This window comes from Hemitrygon akajei, chromosome 12 (genome assembly GCF_048418815.1).
Source record: "Hemitrygon akajei chromosome 12, sHemAka1.3, whole genome shotgun sequence".
In the NCBI taxonomy this organism is placed as follows: Eukaryota; Metazoa; Chordata; class Chondrichthyes; order Myliobatiformes; family Dasyatidae; genus Hemitrygon; species Hemitrygon akajei.
In genome coordinates, this window is record NC_133135.1 from 104,974,390 (window position 1) to 104,993,189 (window position 18,800).

The 18,800-nt window shown below is 45.4% G+C and overlaps 1 protein-coding gene across 6 annotated transcripts in view; it reads left to right on the top strand.

Moving 5' to 3' along the window:
• LOC140737333 (BRD4-interacting chromatin-remodeling complex-associated protein-like) overlaps positions 1-18,800 on the top strand; it is a 161,617-nt gene that overhangs the window by 133,967 nt on the left and 8,850 nt on the right. For all 6 annotated transcript variants that reach the window (XR_012101107.1, XM_073063769.1, XM_073063771.1 and 3 more), the window contains 3 exons: positions 2,390-2,538; positions 12,198-12,292; positions 18,374-18,476. Coding sequence is in view for 5 of the 6 variants with exons in the window: in XM_073063769.1 (XP_072919870.1) it covers positions 2,390-2,538; positions 12,198-12,292; positions 18,374-18,476 (347 nt within the window). In the remaining variant the exon portion in view is untranslated. The remainder of the gene's footprint in view (positions 1-2,389; positions 2,539-12,197; positions 12,293-18,373; positions 18,477-18,800) is intronic.

Below are 18,800 nucleotides of genomic sequence, written 5' to 3' on the forward strand. Positions count from 1 at the left end.
GATGCAAGAGGTTCTACTGCTGAGGGATTGTGCACGCACATAATTTATTTATTTATTTTTTGAGATGCAGTACAGAATAGGCTCTTCCAGTCTTTTGAGCCACACCACCCAGCAATTCCCCTCGTTTAACCCCAACCTAATCACGGGACAATTTACAATGACCAGTTAACCTACCAACTCTCTTTGGACTGTGGGAGGAAACCAGAGCACCTGGCGGAAACCCATGTGGTCACGAGGAGAACGTACAAAGTCCTTACAGGCAGCGGCAGGAATTGAACCCCTGGTTGCGGGGACTGTAAAGTGTTGTGCTGGAGCAGCTCACCAGGTCAGGCAGCATCTATGGAGAGGAATAAGCAGTCAATGTATCGGGCCGAGACCCTCCATCAGGACTGGAATGGAAGGGGTTAGAAGCCAGTTTAAGAAGGAACTTGTGTGTCTGTGAGAAATGAAGGAAATATTAGTGGCAGTGAGTTAAAGGCATTGAAAAATACACAGAATTCCAGCAGAATGTTGGAGATGTAAACAGAAGCAGACATTACCAGGAACACTCAGAGGGTCAGGCAGCACGTGTGGGGAGAGAATCTGAGTAAATTTCACTGATCAGTGACCCTTTATCACAGAGATGAAAAGACAAGTCCCACTCACCCAACTACCCCCTCACCTGTCAGCTGGGACACTTTCCTTCCCTCACCTTCCCCCCAGCCACCTTCTCATTCTGGCATCTAACCTCTTCTTCTCCAGTCCTGATGAAGGTTCTTGGCCTGAAACATTGAATCTTTACTCCTCTCCACAGATGCTGCCTGATCTGCTGAGTTCCTCCAGTATTTTGTGTGTCCTCATTCCCATCACCTCCCCGGGTCCCCTCCTCCTTCCCCCTTCTCCCATGCTCCACTCTCCTCTCCTCCTTCAGCCTTTTTCACTTACACCTCTTAACAAAATGTTGACTGTTTATTCCTCTTCAAGGACCTGCTGAGTTCCTCCAGCATTTTGTTTAGCAATATGCAGTTTTCAGTCCTGTAGTGGGACACTTCACTGGTGGAAGTGCTAACAGAAGCCCTGGAGAACTGGCAAACCATTCTGCCCTGTTCAGTGGAAGCTGGGGAACTAGTTGAAGTGTTGAGAGCCCTGTCAGATAGAAGGAGAGAAGACACTTCCTCTCCTGGCCATTTGGGATCAGTACTTCCTTGATGGGAATCCCACTCGTCTACCTTCCCCCCTCACCTGCCAGCTTGTCCTCTCCCTCCAGCCACCATCTTATTCTGGCTTCTTCCCCCTTTCTTTCCCGTCCCGATGAAGGATCTTGGCCTGAATCATTGACTGTTTACTCCTCTCCCTGGATGCTGCCTGACCTACTGAGTTCCTCCAGTAGAGTGTGTGTGTCTTGCTCAAGATTTCCATCATCTGCAGAATCTCCTGTGTCTTGGATAGGCTGGGCTTTTTATTTTCCTGGAATCAAGATGGCTGAGGGGTGACCTGATAGATGTATGCAAAATCATAGGAGACCTCTGACAGAGTAGATTGTCAGAATCTGTTTCTCGTTCAGGATTAAAGACAAGGCTCAGGGTTAAGTTAAGAGGAAGGAGTTTTAAAGGAGATAGGTGGGGGAAAAGAGAGTTCCTGAACTCGCTGCCAGAAGAGGTGGTGGTATCAGTTTTGGGCGCCACGTTAGTGCTAGTTAGTGTGATCTATTGCAGCTTGGGGCATCGAGCTCAGAGTTCAATTCCAACACTGCCTGTAAGAAGTTTGTACATCCTTCCTGTGAGCGTCTGGGGTTTCCTGCAGGTGCTCCGGTTTCCTCCTACAGTCCAAAGACGTTTCAGAGAGTAGGTTAATTGGTGGTTATAGTCCTCTGCGATTAGGCTCGGGTTGAATCGGTTGTTTTTCTGGCAGGTGCAGCTCGATGGGCCAGAAGGGCCTATTCTGCACTGGATCTCAGAATAAAAAATAGACACAGTCAATGCGTTCAAAAAGGCATTCAGACAGACACTTCAATAGACAAGGAATGGGGAGATATAGTCCTAATGTCGGCATATGGAATCAGATAGGACGGTCAAAAAGATGGGCTGAATGGCCTGTTTCTGTGCCCCTGGACAGCTGAGTCTAAATGGAGAATGGGCTGATGAGGTAGAATGAAGGGCTTCTGGGTCTTCTGATGTACGAGCAAGAAACCCAAGGTGATTAGACACTGACAACCATTGAAGAAGGCCATTTGGTTCCTCTGCTCTATGCTGGTGTTTCTGCCACACCAGCACCCACCCTTCTCCCAAGTTTTCGCACATTTTCCCCACCCTGGGAAAGGTTATCCCTTGGAATTCCCTGATGGTGTTATACTTGGGCTCCTGTTTCTGCTCTGCTATCCTGAATCAATGTTCCTATGCCCTTGTTACAGGCTCCTGGACCGACTGCGAATGGATCAGGACACGGTTCTCCAGCCGGACTACAAGTCCCCCTTCCGATCTTACCAGGACATGGTCCACAGGCTACTGCCATACCACCTGTACCAGGGAACGTTACCCTCTGTGGAAGAACACAGGAAAGGTAATGTCACGGTGATTTTTTTCCTCAAAAGTCCACATATCCTCATTTGGGGATCGGAGGTGAAGAGGGTCAGTAACTTTAAATTCCTTGTTGTTACCATAAAGAGGAAATTGTCCTGGGACCAGTCCATAAGTACCTTCATAAAAAGTCACAGCAGCCCATCTACTTTCTTAGAGGTTTGCACAGATTTGGCATGTCATCGAAGACTTCTATAGATGCAGAGTGGAGAGTGTATTGACTGGTAGCATCATGGTCTAGTATGGAAGCACCAATGCCCAGGAATGGAAAGGTCTACAGGAAGTGGTGTATTGAGCCCAGTCCCCACCACTGAGCACTGCCACTAGGAACAGGCATCCATCATCAGGGACCCTGACTATCCAGGCCATGCTCTCTTCTCACTACTACCATCAGGAAGGAAATACAGGAGCCTCTGGTCCTACACCACCAGGTTCAGGAACAGTTATTACCCCTCAACCATCAGGCTTCTGAACCCGTGTGGATAACTTCACTCACCACAATGAGCCTCAGGGCCCACACCACCAGGTTCAGGAACAGTTATTACCCCACAACCATCAGGCCCCTGAATCAGTGTGGATAACTTCACTCACCACAATGAGCCTCTGGTCCTACACCACCAGATTCAGGAACAGTTATTACCCATCAACCATCAGGCTCCTGAACCGGTGTGGATAACTTCACTCACCACAATGAGCCTCTGGTCCTACACCACCAGATTCAGGAACAGTTATTACCCATCAACCATCAGGCTCCTGAACCGGTGTGGATAACTTCACTCACCATAATGAGCCTCAGATCCCACACCACCAGGTTCAGGAACAGTTATTACCCCACAACCATCAGGCTCCTGAACTGGTGTGGATAACTTTACTCACCTCAACTCTGAACTGATCCAGCAACCTACAGACTCACTTTCAAGGTTTCCGTAACTCATGTTCTCAGTATTATTTTTTTTTTGTATTTGCACAGTTTGGCTTCTTTTGCACATTGGTGGTTTTTATTCAGATTTATTTATCACACGTACATCAAAACATACAGTGAACTGCATCATTTGTGTCAACGACCAACACAACCTAAGGGTGAACCGTGGGCAGCCCACAAGTGTCACCACACAAACTGGTGCCAACATAGCCTGCCCATAATGCTCGGCAGAACAGCACAGAACACAACAAGCAACAAACTCCGTTCCTCCTTCCCACCCATTACAAAATCAACTGCGCACTGACGATGTCTCCTTATATGGTGACAAAACATTTGCAAGTAAATTGCCAAGTTCGGAGAACAATTCAACTCAACTCAACCATCAGCCACCTAAACTGTGCATCTTCTGAATTATTTCCTAACAGATCTCTGTAGTGTTTCATAAATTCAATAGTATTTCTTTATTTTCATGTAAATGCCTGCAAGGAAATGAATCTCATATTTAAGAGTAAATTTATTTTCAAAGTACATTGGTGTCACCATATTCTACCTTGAGATTCATTTTCTTATAAGCATTCACCGTAGAACAGAGAAACACAATAGAATCAATGAAAAACTACACACACAGACTGACAAGCAACCAGTGTACAAAAGAAGAAAAACTGTGCAAATAAAAAAAGTTAAAAATAATACCAAGAATAATACGGTGCAGACTATGGCAACATATACGTACTTCGATAATAAATTTACTTCTGCTAAGATGATGATTTGAAGAAGATGGCACCAGCAATCATTGCAACCAAAAGCATCGTCCTTCAGAGAGTTCATAAAACTACTTCTTTCACTTCTTATTTCAAATATGATTCCTCTGCTATTGGAACCTGCGATTTAAGTTTCGATGGTGTGTTTCTGGGGCAATTGAGCAACCTGCCGCTTTGCTGTCTCTGAGGGAGTTTGGTGAGGTTTTGTGCGAAGTGTGTGCCTAGGGGGCAAGAGGCCTGGAGATGGTGTGCAAGCCCACGGTCGATTCCATTTCTAGCTTGCCAATTAAAGCGTTAAGCAAGATTGAAATCAACGGGGACGAGAGTGGAAGGCCAGCAAGGGTTCAGTGCAGTCTGCCTGCATTTGACTGTTCCCTTTCTCTCTCCTGCTCAATACTGCTGGAGCCTTGGGTCTTGGGCAAGGTTTAATTGGCATTGTTTGTGGATTGGACTGTAGTTCACGTTATGATGTGCTTCTGGTTTCGGGTCGCTCCCTTTTCTGTTGCTCTTCTGTGTGGCTTGCAGTCGACGAATGACAGTGCTAAATTGAGCAGAGCATTCCTGACTGTTTTGATGACGTTGTGGTTTGATGTTTTATATACTGTTTTTCGCTCTATTTTTGCCATTTACATAATTTGTTCTTTTTTTGAGTGTTGGGTGTTTGATGTTTTTCTTTGAGTGGGTTCCAGGGTGTTTCTTTGTTTCGTGTCTGTCTGTGGGAAGACAGATCTCAGAATTGTATATGGCATACATACTTTGATAGTAAATGCAATTTGAATCTTTGAATGACAGAGCAGTCCGATGCAGCAGCCACTCTGGGTCCAAATAAAGAAGTGATTGTTCGTCTTTTATGCCTTTTTCACTGATTGCAAGCACTGCTGGTTCAAAGATTCAAAGGTTCATTTATTATTAAAGTATGTATGCAAAATACAACTCTGAGATTTGCCTTCTCAGGATAGCCATAAAATACAGAAAAACCACAGAAGTAGTTGAGAGAAATACATCAATTCCCCTGCACAAAAAGAAAAAGCAAAATAAAAGTTCACAAACCCCAAACTCCCAACCCCTCCCTCGCACAAAATCACTGATCACCCACACGCAACAAGATCGTCAAACCACAAACCCCCAGCCTGCCAATCGGCAACAAGCAAGAATGGGTGAGAACACGTGAAAAAAACATAGAGCTGACAGAGGCCAGTATGAATGACAGTTAGTAGTTCATCTCTGAGCTTCTCCTTGTGGCAGCTCGTTCTTGCATTTCTCTCCCGGAGTTTCCTTGGGGACAGCAGGGTGCTAGCTCACTCAGTTGAACTTCAGAATGCAAGTCACAGGCTCCAACAATTTCAAAAACAAAATTAAAAGATAAAAAGAATAAGTAGAAGACATAGATGATTGATTATCTGGAAGATGTCGCCCAAGAAATTGTTTGCTGGCACCATCTTGACCTGTTATCAAGGACATTGGGTACTGCTGGTCTACCCCACTACCGTGCTGTGGTATAGCAGTGGAGCTGGACTCGTTCCGCACCGTGTTACAGTCTGCTTCAACCATCCGGAGAAGGCATTAGAGGTGATGTGGGTGATTGTCTTGGATGCTTTTGTTATGTTTGCAAGACACTGTTGGACATTGTAATGCAGAATACTGCAAGTCCAATCCATTGGCTGTGCTTTGGTTGTAAGTCAAGTTACTTTTATTGTCATTTCGACCATAACTGCTGGTACAGTGCATAATAAAAATGAGACAATGTTTTTCAGGACCATGGTGTTACATGACACAGTACAAACACTAGACTGAACTACGTAATAAAAAAATCAACATATAGAAAGCTACACTAGACTACAGACCTACACAGGACTGCATAAAATGCACAAAAACAGTGCAGGCATTTACAGTAAATAATAAACAGGACAATAGGGCAAGGTGTCAGTCCAGGCTTTGGGTATTGAGGAGTCTGATAGCTTGGGGGAGAAACTGTTGCATAGTCTGGTCGTGAGAGCCCGAATGCTTCGGAGCCTTTTCCCAGACGGCAAGAGGGAGAAGAGATTGTATGAGGGGTGCATGGGGTCCTTCATAATGCTGTTTCCTTTGCGGATGCAGCGTGTGGTGTAAATGTCTGTGATCTTCTCAGCTGACCTCACTATCCAGACCAAGCCTTCATTTATGCATCAGGGTCACCTGTTCTGGCTGCCGGGGAAGGAGATGCCGGAGTTTGATGTGTGCTGCTGGATTCCCTGGTGTGTTGGGGCTGGCTCCTTCCATCGGTGCTGGAACTGCTGCAGGTTGGCTCTTGCAGAAATGTGGCTCCAGGACAATATCCATGCACTGTTAATCTGCAGGGTGTGACACTCAGAGACTTGGGCTCTATTTGTGACTATGTTTTTCTGCTATCATAATAATACGTGTTGTGCTGGGTGTGGCTGTTGTTTCGGTGTTTGCACCTTGGCCCCAGGAGAGCATTTTTGTTTTCATTTGGCTGTGTTCATGTGTATGGTTGAACAATAATTAAACAAACTCAAACTTGATTTTGAGTGGATTGTGTTAACTTCAGAAGGAAGGGCAGGATAATTTAAATGGCAAAAAATTACAACAAGCTGAAACAAGAATTTGGGGCCTTGGGCATGAAGCTCAGAAGCTGGCACACGTGCGGAAGGTTGTAGAAAGGCTGATGCAATGTTGGACCTAAGTTAAGGGATTAGCTGTCTTGTTGCAACTGTACAAGACACTGGGAGACAGCTCCTGCAGTCATGCGAACAAATTTGGCCGCCCTTTTTAAATAAAGTTGTTATTTCATTGCTTGGGGGCGTTTCTTTTTTTCTTTTAAAATCTTTTTATTAATTTTTAAACAAACATAAATGAAACATGAATAGAGAGTTTGAGAGTACATAGTTAATAGTTTAAATAAGCATTCAAATAGATGATAATCCATATATAATGACCTCCCAAACTCATAGTAATTACGAACAAAAGTTTAAAAAAAACCCAAAAAAAAGAGAGGAAAAAACTAACCAACATGGGCCATTGCATTATGTCAAGGGGACGTTTCAATTGGATAATTCCAGGTATGTAGAGATGGTCCATCAAGAAAAGCTTGGGACCCGACTCATAAATGAATGAGAGGTGACCTGATTGAAATGTAAAGTTCTTTGAGGGCTAAAAACAATAAATATGGAGAGGATGTTAAAGTTCAAGTTTAATTCTCATTCAACCATACATGAATGCCTATGAATACAGCCAAATGAAACAGCGTTCCTCTGGGGCCAAGGTACAAAATGCAGTCCCAACAATCACACACAGTACCAAGCACATACAAGATGACAGTAAACATACAGTGACACTGAAACAGTATAATATAGTCTCTGAGGCTACGTTCACACTAGACCGGATAAATCCGTAACCAAAGCTTTTTCTCTTTGTTTTGACCCTCCGTCCGCACTGAAACAGTATTTTTCTCCCCCAAAAATTAGCTTTTCTAAAACGCTCTCCAGAGTGTGTAAATCTGAAAACGCCGATTGGGCAGGGCAGTTAGTACAGGGTAACAAACTTTTTAAAAACGCTGTCATGAAGTGCGGAACAGATGTTGGCGGTGCTTTATTGTGCAAACATTCAACAGATGCAATTGTCACTACTTCCAAAATGTCATTTTTTAAGTAGTAGCTTATGTTTGGCATAGACGTGAAAATGTTAAGGCCAAAAAAAGAAAAAATACTCAGGTAAAAATAAAACCACTTTTGCCCAGTAACTCGCACATGTTAAATAGAGCAAAATAATACAGAAAGACATGGCAAAAGTAAAGGCAAACAAATGAGATAATGGCAAATTTCACTTTTGCCCAGTAACAAACCTTATTGCATTTAGTTGTAGCTGTCGTCCCTTTCATCAGTGAAGAGACTATGGCTGTAGGAAATGTTTCCAGGGTGAGGAGTGGGGAAGATGTTGGTGGGGCCACCCGGGGGGTCTTATGTGTCTGTATGTGTAGCTATTGTTGTGGCTGTGAGGCTGGTATTGAGGTGGTGGAAAGTACTGGTGGGGAGCCATCATATTCCTCATTACAAATCCCTCTGCAACAGAGTTAGTCAGTTTTTCACTGTTCGTCGTCAGCCGGGTCATACTGTCCATGAACTCCCTGTCAGTTGCCTCCATATGCTTCAGTATTTGTTTTTTCAGTTTTAAGTCCTCCTGCACGAGAGCCAACAGCTGTCCGTTGTTTGGCAATTTCCTTTTAAGTTTTTCTAGTCTGTAACTGGACAAACGCACACCAAGTCTTTCACGGCAAGATTTGACACCAGACATGTCACTTGTTTTCTGTAGATTTGTCCTGTGCATGCCCCGTAGGAGGAGATTCGCCCAAATACCCGTTTTAATGTGGACGGAGGTGTTTTCAAAAACGCCTGGTGTGGACGCCTATCGTTTTTACGCGAAACCAGCGTTTTCAAAATTATCCGGTCTAGTGTGGACGTAGCCTGAATGTCATGGCCTGTAGATTGATGGTGTATGGGTTTTGCCATCAACAACAAGCCCGTAGCAGGCTGCTGGTGAATGCAATCCGAAGTTCAAAGGCCGTTTTATTGTCAGAGAATGTATAAATGATACAACCTTGAGATTCACAGGCAGCCACAAAGCAAGAAACCTGAAAAATCCAATTTATAAAAAAGACCCAAAACCCAATGCTCAGAGAGAGAAAAAACAAATCAAATCATGCAAACAATGAAGCTGGCACCGGCATTCAGAATGAAATTGAGCTGATAAACCTGAGTGTGGAGTGGGCCCATCGTCTCAGTCTCAGATCATCACACAGAGGCAAATCCCACAGCAGCCAAGGCTTGGCACGCCTCAGCGTCGAGGACAGCAGAGTTAAACAAACTGGGTTGACCCTTGCCTCCAGTCCTGACACTTTGCCTTTTCAGCCCACCTGGCCTGGTATTTAAATTGTTCTAGCACCAAGTCGGCGTTGCACCTCGATGGGTCAAACCTTGCTCGGCTGCAGTCGGTGGAGTGGGCTCAAGGCACTGAGTGGTCTGTTGGTCCTTGTGAACTTGTGGTTGTGGTGGTAGTCTTCCCTGTGAATACTTTGGGTTGGGTTGATTCTATATCTGGTGAGAGGGCAACAGGAGGCTGTTGTCGTTGAATAGCTAATCGCAGGCCTGAGTGACTGAGGCAAAAGACCTTAGGCCTGCAGGTGGCTGTGTGTGTGTGTGTGTGTCAGTTTGTGATGTTCTTGGTGCGTGGGTTGTTCTGTCAAGCACTGTGAGCATGCTCTGCTGGCATCATGTCAGGCTCTGTGGTAGAAATGAGGAGGGTAGGTGTTGTGGAATTGGTATTTTTCTTGTAGTTTTAAGTTCCTAGGCTTGTTTGTATTTTTATACAATCACCTACTGTTAAATAATTTCAGAGCTGAGCCTGTGGCCGTGCTCCAGCTGCTCCAGGCTTTGTGTCTGAGGATTCACTTTTGTTCTCAGTGCTATTTACTTATTTGTATTGTTTCCACGATTTGGTTTTTTTCTCTCTCTGCACATTGGGTGTTTGACAGTTTCTTTTTATATGGGTTCCTTTGGGTTTCTTTGTTTTGTGGCTGCCTGTAAGGAGACGAATCTCAAGGTTGTAGAATCTGTACATACTTTGATAATGAATGTCCTTTGAACTTTGAACTCTATACATGTTTGGGTGGCAGGGTGGAGATGTGTCTCTACCAAAGGAGGCGTAAGGCACTCTTTCCCTCCGCTAATCTGCAGGTCACCCTGGGGCAAAGTATAGCACCCCCACCCCCTTCTATCTGTTGCACCTGTTACTACATTGCATTGTAAACATTTTAAATCACTCTTATAAAGCTGTTTACATTGTTAATAGGTGCTGGCATTTATGTATTCCAACCTCCTAACATTTTTTAATATAATTCTTCATTATTGTTGAATCAGGTAGCTGGGTGGAGATACATCTCTACCAAAGGAGGCGTCAGGCGCTCCTTCCCTTCGCTAGCCTACAGGTCACCCTTGGGCAAGGAGTAGCACTTGCTTAGCAGCCCCCCGACTAGGGTCACATGAGGCCACGGGAGCAGGCAGTGGGTGGTCGTATGAACAGCCGGTGCATATCACAAGTCCTAGCTATGCGACCACTGACACCACGCAGACAATCTCTAAAGAGTATCGATAATGGCTGGGGTCACCAGTCTTGTGTAGACTCTGCCCAGAAGGAGGCAGTGGCAAACCAGTTCTGTAGAAAAATTTGCCAAGAACAATTACGGTCATGGAAGGACCATGATCGCCCACATCACACAACATGGCACAAGATGATATACATGTAATTGTTCAGTGAATTTTCCAGCAATTACGATTCCTTCCGTATTTTTCTAGAAGCTTCTTAGTTTTCAGTAGCAGTTGTCAACCCTCTGAAATCTGTCTACTTGATATCATTGGAATTTGGGTTATCTCTGATCTGAGTGTGAAAGCACCATGAATGGATTTTTCTTTGTCTTTTCTTTGTTTGTTGGCTTCTCTTTGTTCATCATTTGTTCTTGTAACACTTAATAAAATTGCTTAGCAAAATGTTTTGTGCCTCAGTTTTGACTCCCAAAAAGCCTTTGGATCATGAAAGTATCAGGATCCAATCGTGTGATCGGCAGGGATATCCTTTCAGCATCCCTCTTCTCACTTTCATTTGAAGTTGGGGGTGTCTGTCAAGATTGCCTGTTATTGCCCATGAATAATTGCCCCTTGAGAAGGGGTGGGGTGTAAGCTGCCTTCTAGGACCACTGATGAATGTGCTACCACAACACTGTTGGGGAGGGAGCTCCTGTCTTTTCACATGATAAGATATGGGAGCAGAATTAGGCCATTTGGCCCATTGCCATTTCATCATGGCTGATCCATTTTCTCTCTCAGCCCCAATCTCCTGCCTTCTCCCTATATCCCTTCATACTCTGACTAATCAAGAACCTATTAACCTCTGCCTTAAATATACCCAATGACCTGGCCTACACAGCTATCTGTGGCAATGAATTCCACAGACTCTCTGGCTAAAGAAAATCCACTCTATCAAGGCCTTTCAACATTCAGTGTCTCCCAATCTTCTGAATTCCAGTTACTTGAGTCCCAGAGCCATCAAAGTACTCTTCATATGACAAGCCAATCAATCCCAGAATCAATGCCATGAACCTTCTTTGAACCCTCTCCATTGTCAGCACATCCTTTCTTAAATAAGAGGTCCAAAACTGTTCACAATACTCCAAATGGGGCCTCGCCAGTGTTTTATAAAGTTTCAACACTACATCCTTGCTTTTATATTCTAGTCCTCTTGAAATGAATGCTAACATCGCACCACTGACTCAACCTTTAGAGAATTTAACTTTTTGAACCAGTAATGATGACAGGACTCAAACTACAAAAGTTTAAGTTCAAAGTACACATATGTCACCATAAACTACCCTAAGATTCTTTTTCTGAGGACATTTACGATAGAACAAAGAATTACAATAGAATCAGTGAAAAACTACACACAAAGTCTTAACAAAAAACCAATGTGCAAAAGAAGACAAACTGTGCAAATAAAATAATAATTAATCATAAATAAATATCTAAATAGATAAGAATGTGAGAACATGAGTTGTCAAGTCCTTGAAAGCGAGTCTGTAGGTTGTGGAATCAGTTCTGAGTTGTGGTGAGTGAAGTTAACCACACGGGTTCAGGAGCCTGATGGTTGTGGGGTGATAACTGTTCCTGGACCTGGTGGTGTGGGACCTGAGGCTCATTGAGGTGAGTGAAGTTATCCACACTGGTTCAGGAGCCTGATGGTTGTGGGGTAATAACTGTTCCTGAACCTGGTGGTGTGGGACCTGAGGCTCATTGTGGTGAGTGAAGTTATCCACACTGGTTCAGTGGAGGCTTTGGGAGATTTGGGAGATTCTAACCAAAACTAAAATGCCTTCATTGAATTTACGTGCTGTGAATTTGTTTCTTTTCCTTTCAGTGGACGAGGAGTTTGAGGCGGTCTCAACCCAGTTATTGAAAAGAACCCAGGCGATGCTACACAAATACAGGATGCTGCTCTTCGAGGAGGCCAGGGTAACACCTTCTACTTCTACCACATGGAAGCCTTCTGTGGCAGTGGTGGGGTGTGCAGATGTTCCCGTCCATTACTGGGGAGGGGTTGGAAGGTAATTAGGTGCAATGCACACAGTGCGCTGGAGGAATCAGCTGGTCAGGCAGCATCTATGGAGGGGAATAAACAGCTGACATTTTGGGCCAGGTAATTAGGTGAACAACCTGGGAACCCAGCCCAGAACAATGAAGTTCAGGGGAACACACACAAAATGCTGGAGGAACACAGCAGGTGAGGCACCCATCTATAGAAAGGAATAAACTAGCAATGTTTTGGGCCGAGATCCTTCATCAGGGATGCAGGTTGGTGTGAGCCTGGTTCCAACCTGAAGCCCCCACAGTTGTGGTTCACTGTTTGTGGCTGCAGCTTAACCAATGCAGGGAATGGAGGTCTGCAGGGGGATCCTTAGACCTAAAGACGCCCTTGTGGCTTGAGACCCGGACTTGGTATCCAGGCTAAAAACAGATTTGAGAGGCATTCCTAATGTTTAGCAGAGTGATGCTGATCAAAGTGGAACATTCAGTAAATTGAAAATGTTTGCTGAAATGGCAGGATAGCATTGTCATGAGCAATTGGAGAATCAATGTGGTGAAGCAAACAAGGATTGTCCTGGTGAAGGATCTTGGCCAGAAACATCGACTGTTTATTCCTCTCCATAGATGCTGCCTGACCTGCTGAGTTCCTCCAGCATTTTGTGTGTGCAGCTCTAGATTTCCAGCATCTGCAGAATCTTTTGAGGTAGGGGATTGTGCACTGGTATCTTTGTAGAATGTCCCAGAGCACTGTGTTAAACAGTAAAGTGGAATCTCTGTTGTGCTCCACCAAGAGGACAACACCCTTGTTGTAGTGTTTGGAAGCTTGCGTGCCTCAGTGACCCGGAGAGCCACTGTATGTTGGCTGGAGTCAGGGCTTTGTGATTTGGCTCTCTATTAGTAGGGTCACCCATGCCAAACAGGTCAAAGGGTAGAGGCCAGACTAAGAGTGGTCCACCGGTCCTCCAGGTTCAGGAGTTCAGCTCAGGGCTAACAACCCTGACTGGTAAAACAAAATTGTTACGGAAATAGCAATGAAGAATCCTTCTGCATCTGAGTGTGATGGTATTCCTGAGTCTCCACCCAGGACTTGCATGACTGACAGTGGTGAAAACCGAGGGGAAGCTACTGACATGACGAAGGAAGCCCTGAACACTGCTAGAGATGTGGGACTGCCCCAAACACCAGCAGTGTACCAGGCAGTAAGTCTGCCATGATGACGGCTGGCTTATGTACAGAAAGCACCCACCAGTGGAGAACCTACTTTCACGATGCGAGATAAAAGATTAATGCTTCAGAGAGATCCCTCCTGATTGTCAAAGCACTGCCTTGGGAGTTAGTGTCCCACCTGGAAGAGAAGGCCTCAGACAGCAGTCCTTGAAGTACCACAGTGCAACATCTGTGGTTTCTGCAGTGGGACATGGGGGATAAGTGAGATCACAGGTCAGAGATGATAGTTAGTGGTGGGATGTTGCGAACAGTACGATCCCACAGGTCAGAGATGATATTTCTGAGGTGGGACATGGGGGATATTTGAGATCACAGGTCAGAGCTGATAGTTCAGTGGTGGGACATGGAAGAAGATTGAGATCCCACAGGTCAGAGATGATATTTCTGAGGTGGGACATGGGGGATATTTGAGATCACAGGTCAGAGCTGATAGTTCAGTGGTGGGACATGGAAGAAGATTGAGATCCCACAGGTCAGAGATGATAGTTCTGAGGTGGGACATGGGGGATATTTGAGATCACAGGTCAGAGCTGATAGTTCAGTGGTGGGACATGGAAGAAGATTGAGATCCCACAGGTCAGAGATTATAGTTCTGAGGTGGGACATGGGGGATATTTGAGATCACAGGTCAGAGCTGATAGTTCAGTGGTGGGACATGGAAGAAGATTGAGATCCCACAGGTCAGAGATGATAGTTCAGTGGTGGGACATGGGGGATAATTGAGATCACAGGTCAGAGCTGATAGTTCAGTGGTGGGACATGGAAGAAGATTGAGATCCCACAGGTCAGAGATGATAGTTCAGTGGTGGGACATGGAAGAAGATTGAGATCCCACAGGTCAGAGATGATAGTTCAGTGGTGGGACATGGAAGAAGATTGAGATCCCACAGGTCAGAGATGATAGTTCAGTGGTGGGACATGGAAGAAGATTGAGATCCCACAGGTCAGAGATGATAGTTCAGTGGTGGGACATGGAAGAAGATTGAGATCCCACAGGTCAGAGATGATAGTTCAGTGGTGGGACATGGAAGAAGATTGAGATCCCACAGGTCAGAGATGATAGTTCAGTGGTGGGACATGGAAGAAGATTGAGATCCCACAGGTCAGAGATGATAGTTCAGTGGTGGGACATGGAAGAAGATTGAGATCCCACAGGTCAGAGATGATAGTTCAGTGGTGGGACATGGAAGAAGATTGAGATCCCACAGGTCAGAGATGATAGTTCAGTGGTGGGACATGGAAGAAGATTGAGATCCCACAGGTCAGAGATGATAGTTCAGTGGTGGGACATGGAAGAAGATTGAGATCCCACAGGTCAGAGATGATAGTTCTGGGTGACAGTCCTTCCACAAACATCTCACCCTTTTTACTTCAGGGATATAGAAACATAGAAAACCTACAGCACAGTACAGGCCCTTCAGCCCACAAGGTTGTGCCAAACATGTCCCTACCCTAAAAATTACTAGGCTTACCTCTTGCCCTCTATTTTTCTAAGCTCCATGTACATATCCAAAAGTATCTTAAAAGACCCTATCGTATCCGCCTTCACCACCATTGCCAGCAGCCCATTCCATGCACTCACCACTCTCTGAGTAAAAAAACTTACCCCAACATCTCCTCTGTACCTACTCCCCAGAACCTTAAACCTGTGTCCTCTTGTGGCAGCCATTTCAGCCCCGGGAAAAAGCCTCTGACTATCCACATGATCAATGCCTCTCAACATCTTATACACCTCTATCAGGTCACCTCTCATCCTACTTCGCTCCAAGGAGAAAAGGCCGAGTTCACTCAACCTATCCTCATAAGACATGTTCTCCAATCCAGGCAACATCCTTGTAAATCTTCTCTGCACCCTTTCTGTCACTTCCACATCCTTCCTGTAGTGAGGCAACCAAAACTGAGCACAGAACTCCACGTGGGGTCTGACCAGGGTCCTATATAGCTGCAGTATGCTGGTGTTGACTGACTGAATCATTTGATTTATCCTTTACATCTTACAAAACATTGGAGCGTAGAAGGTTGAGGGGGGATTTGATCGAGGTATTTAAAATTTTGAGAGGGATAGATAGAGTTGACATGAATAGGCTGTTTCCATTGAGAGTAGGGGAGATTCAAAAGAGAGGACATGATTTGAGAGTTAGGGGGCAAAAGTTTAAGGGAAACACGAGGGGGTATTTCTTTACTCAGAGAGTGATAGCTGTGTGGAATGAGCTTCCTGTAGAAGTAGTAGAGGCCAGTTCAGTTGTGTCATTTAAGGTAAAATTGGATAGGTATATGGCCAGGAAAGGAGTGGAGGGTTATGGGCTGAGTGAGGGTAGGTGGGACTAGGTGAGATTAAGAGTTCGGCACGGACTAGGAGGGCCGGAATGGCCTGTTTCCGTGCTGTGATTGTTATATGGTCATATGGTTAAAACTTGCCAAGTTTTCCATTGTCCAGGATAGAGGTACCGATAGTTAGAACAAAGAACAGTACAGGCCCTTCGACCCAGAATGTTGTTTTGTCCTTTTAACCTACTCCAAAATCAATCTAACCCTTCCCTCCTGCATAACCCTCCATTTTTTTTATCATCCATGTGCCTATCCAAGAGTCTCTTAAATGGTCCTTGTTGGATCTCTACCAACCTGCAGAATAGAACATGCAGCACAGTACAGGCCATTCAGTCTACAATGTTGTGCCGACATTTTAGCTTACTCCAAGATCAATATAACCCTTCCCTCCTGCACAGACCTCAAATATTCTTTTATCCTTGTACCGATCTAAGTGTTTCTTAAATGTCCCAAATGCATCTGCCTCTATCACCACCCCTGGCAGGGCGTTCCACGCACCCGCCGCTCTCTGTGTAAAGAACCCACCTCTGACGTGGCAGGCACTTACATGAGTGAGGAATGTGCCAGAGCTGTGCTGGGTCAGTCTCAGTAAAGGCTCAGGTGGAGTTGGTCACGTGGCCCCTTGGAACTCCATCATTCAGGACCAGAACAGCAGCAGCTTGGGAGATTTACCCTGCTGAGCCTGAGCTGATACTCACACAAGTCCCTATGTTACACCAGAGAGCTTGTGGTGGTGGGTGTGGGGAGGGTAATAAAATAACACGTACCCCTGGCCGGTCTGTTTCTAAAAGGATGAGCTCAGCCTGGAACATGGGTGCAGGGGGATATCGGGTTGTAAAGTCTGGAAAAATAAGGGGTGTTTTTTTTTCTTACAGCAACCCCCGCCCAGCACATCCTTGGGGTTGTGTTGGTTATTAACACAAATGAAGCACTTCACTCTGTGTCTCGAGGGGAGGGGCTGTACCGGACCTGGTGTTGGGTATTGAACTTAGCCAGGTGACTGACCTTTCAGTGGGTGAGCAGTTAGGGAACAGTGAACACAACGCCTTAACTTTCAGGACAGTTATAGATAAGGATAGGTATGGTCTTTGCAGGAGAGTCTTAAATCGGAGTAGGGCAAATTATGGGGGCATTAGGTAGGCAGGAACTAAGGAGAGTTCATTGGGAACACCTGCTTTTCAGGCATGTGAAGGGTGTTTAAAGATCAATTGCACAGAGTACAGGAAAGACATGTTTCTGTTAGAAGAAAGGACAGGGATGGAAAGATAAGAGAACCTTGGATGTCCAAAGTGGTGATGAATCTAGTCAAGAAAGAAAAGGAAAAGTAAAATTATGTAAAGCTTCGTAAGTTAGGATCAAACGGAGCACACGAGGACTATAAAGAAACCAGAAAAGAACTCAAGAAGTTTTGAGGGAATGTGCTATCACAAGAGGTTGGATAAACTTAGTTTATTTTCTCTGGAGCGGCAGAGACTGAGGGCCAATCTGATAGAGGTTTATAAGATTATGAGAGATTATTAGCTGGAGTAGACGAGGAGTATCTGTTTCCCGGGATAGGAATGTGTAATACCAGAGGGCATGCTTTGAGGTGAGAGGGGTGGGTTCAAGGGGAATGTGAGGGGTAAGTTTTTAACTTGGAGAGTGGTGGATACCTGGAATACGCTGCCTGGTACAGTGGTAGAGGCAAATACATTAGAGGCTTTTAAAAGACATTTGGATAGGGCCATGGATATAAGGAAGATGGAGGAACATGGTATAGGAAGGAGAGATCATTAAGGGCCGAAGGGCCTGTTCCTGTGCTGTACTCTTCAATGTTCTAGTGATGAATCTGAATCTGAGGGGTTGGCGAGCTAGTATCTCCTGGACTGGAGGATCACACGATCAGGTGGAGTCTGAGAGTGTGGGGACAGGCCAGTTCGGGATGGAGAGGAGGAGTGATCCCTTCAGATTACAGCACTACCTACCTCATGGGTGCTGAATAGGGTGGGGGGGGGGGCGGGCAGTGAGTGAGAATTGGAAATCTGGAACCCTGGGCAGAAAGTGGGCAAAATTGGAGGGAAAGCAGAACTGGAAACGTTAGCATGGAGCCTGTTTCAGAGTGGGGGAGGGCTTTGCTCTGAACTGCAGTGCCGGTGGGGAGGGCAGACAGTGATTCCTGAACACCAGTGGAAAACGTGTCCCTTTAGAACAGAGATGAGGTGGAATTTCTTTAGCCAGAGAGTGGTGAATCTGAGGAATTCATTGCCAGAAACACTTGTGGGGCCAAGTCATTGAGTATGTTTAAAGCAGAGGTAGGTTTTTTTTATTGGTGAGGGCATCAAAGGTTACGGGGGAGCAGGCAGGAGAATGGGATTGAGAGGGTTAATAAATCAGCCATGATGGGATGGCAGAGCAGACTCGATAGCAAATGGACTAATTCTGCTCCTGTGTCTCATGGGTCTTCTGAACTTCCAGAGGCTGAGTCCCTCGGCGGAGATGGTGATGATTGACAGGATGTTTATCCAGGAAGAGAAAACGTCCCTCTCCACGGATAAGCAGTTGGCGAAGGAGAAACCTGGTAAGATGTGTAACCATGGCGATTATGTGTCTTGGCAGCAGTCGTGTGATCTTCGTCTGCTCTCTTCAACGTAGGGTTGACCACTCTGGAACATCTTGGTCAGTCGAGCACTGGAAGGATCTCAGGGCAGACCTGGCCATTCCCCAGTCGCTGGGTCAGAGGGACATGACAGCACAGAAACTAGCCTTTCGGCCCATCCAATCAGTGCCTAACCCCATCAACGTCCTGTATTCCAAGATCCCTCTGCTCTACCACACTTCTCTGCCCTCCCACTCACTGGGTAAGACCTGGTTGGTCCTCCCAAAGTGCAACTCCTCACACTTG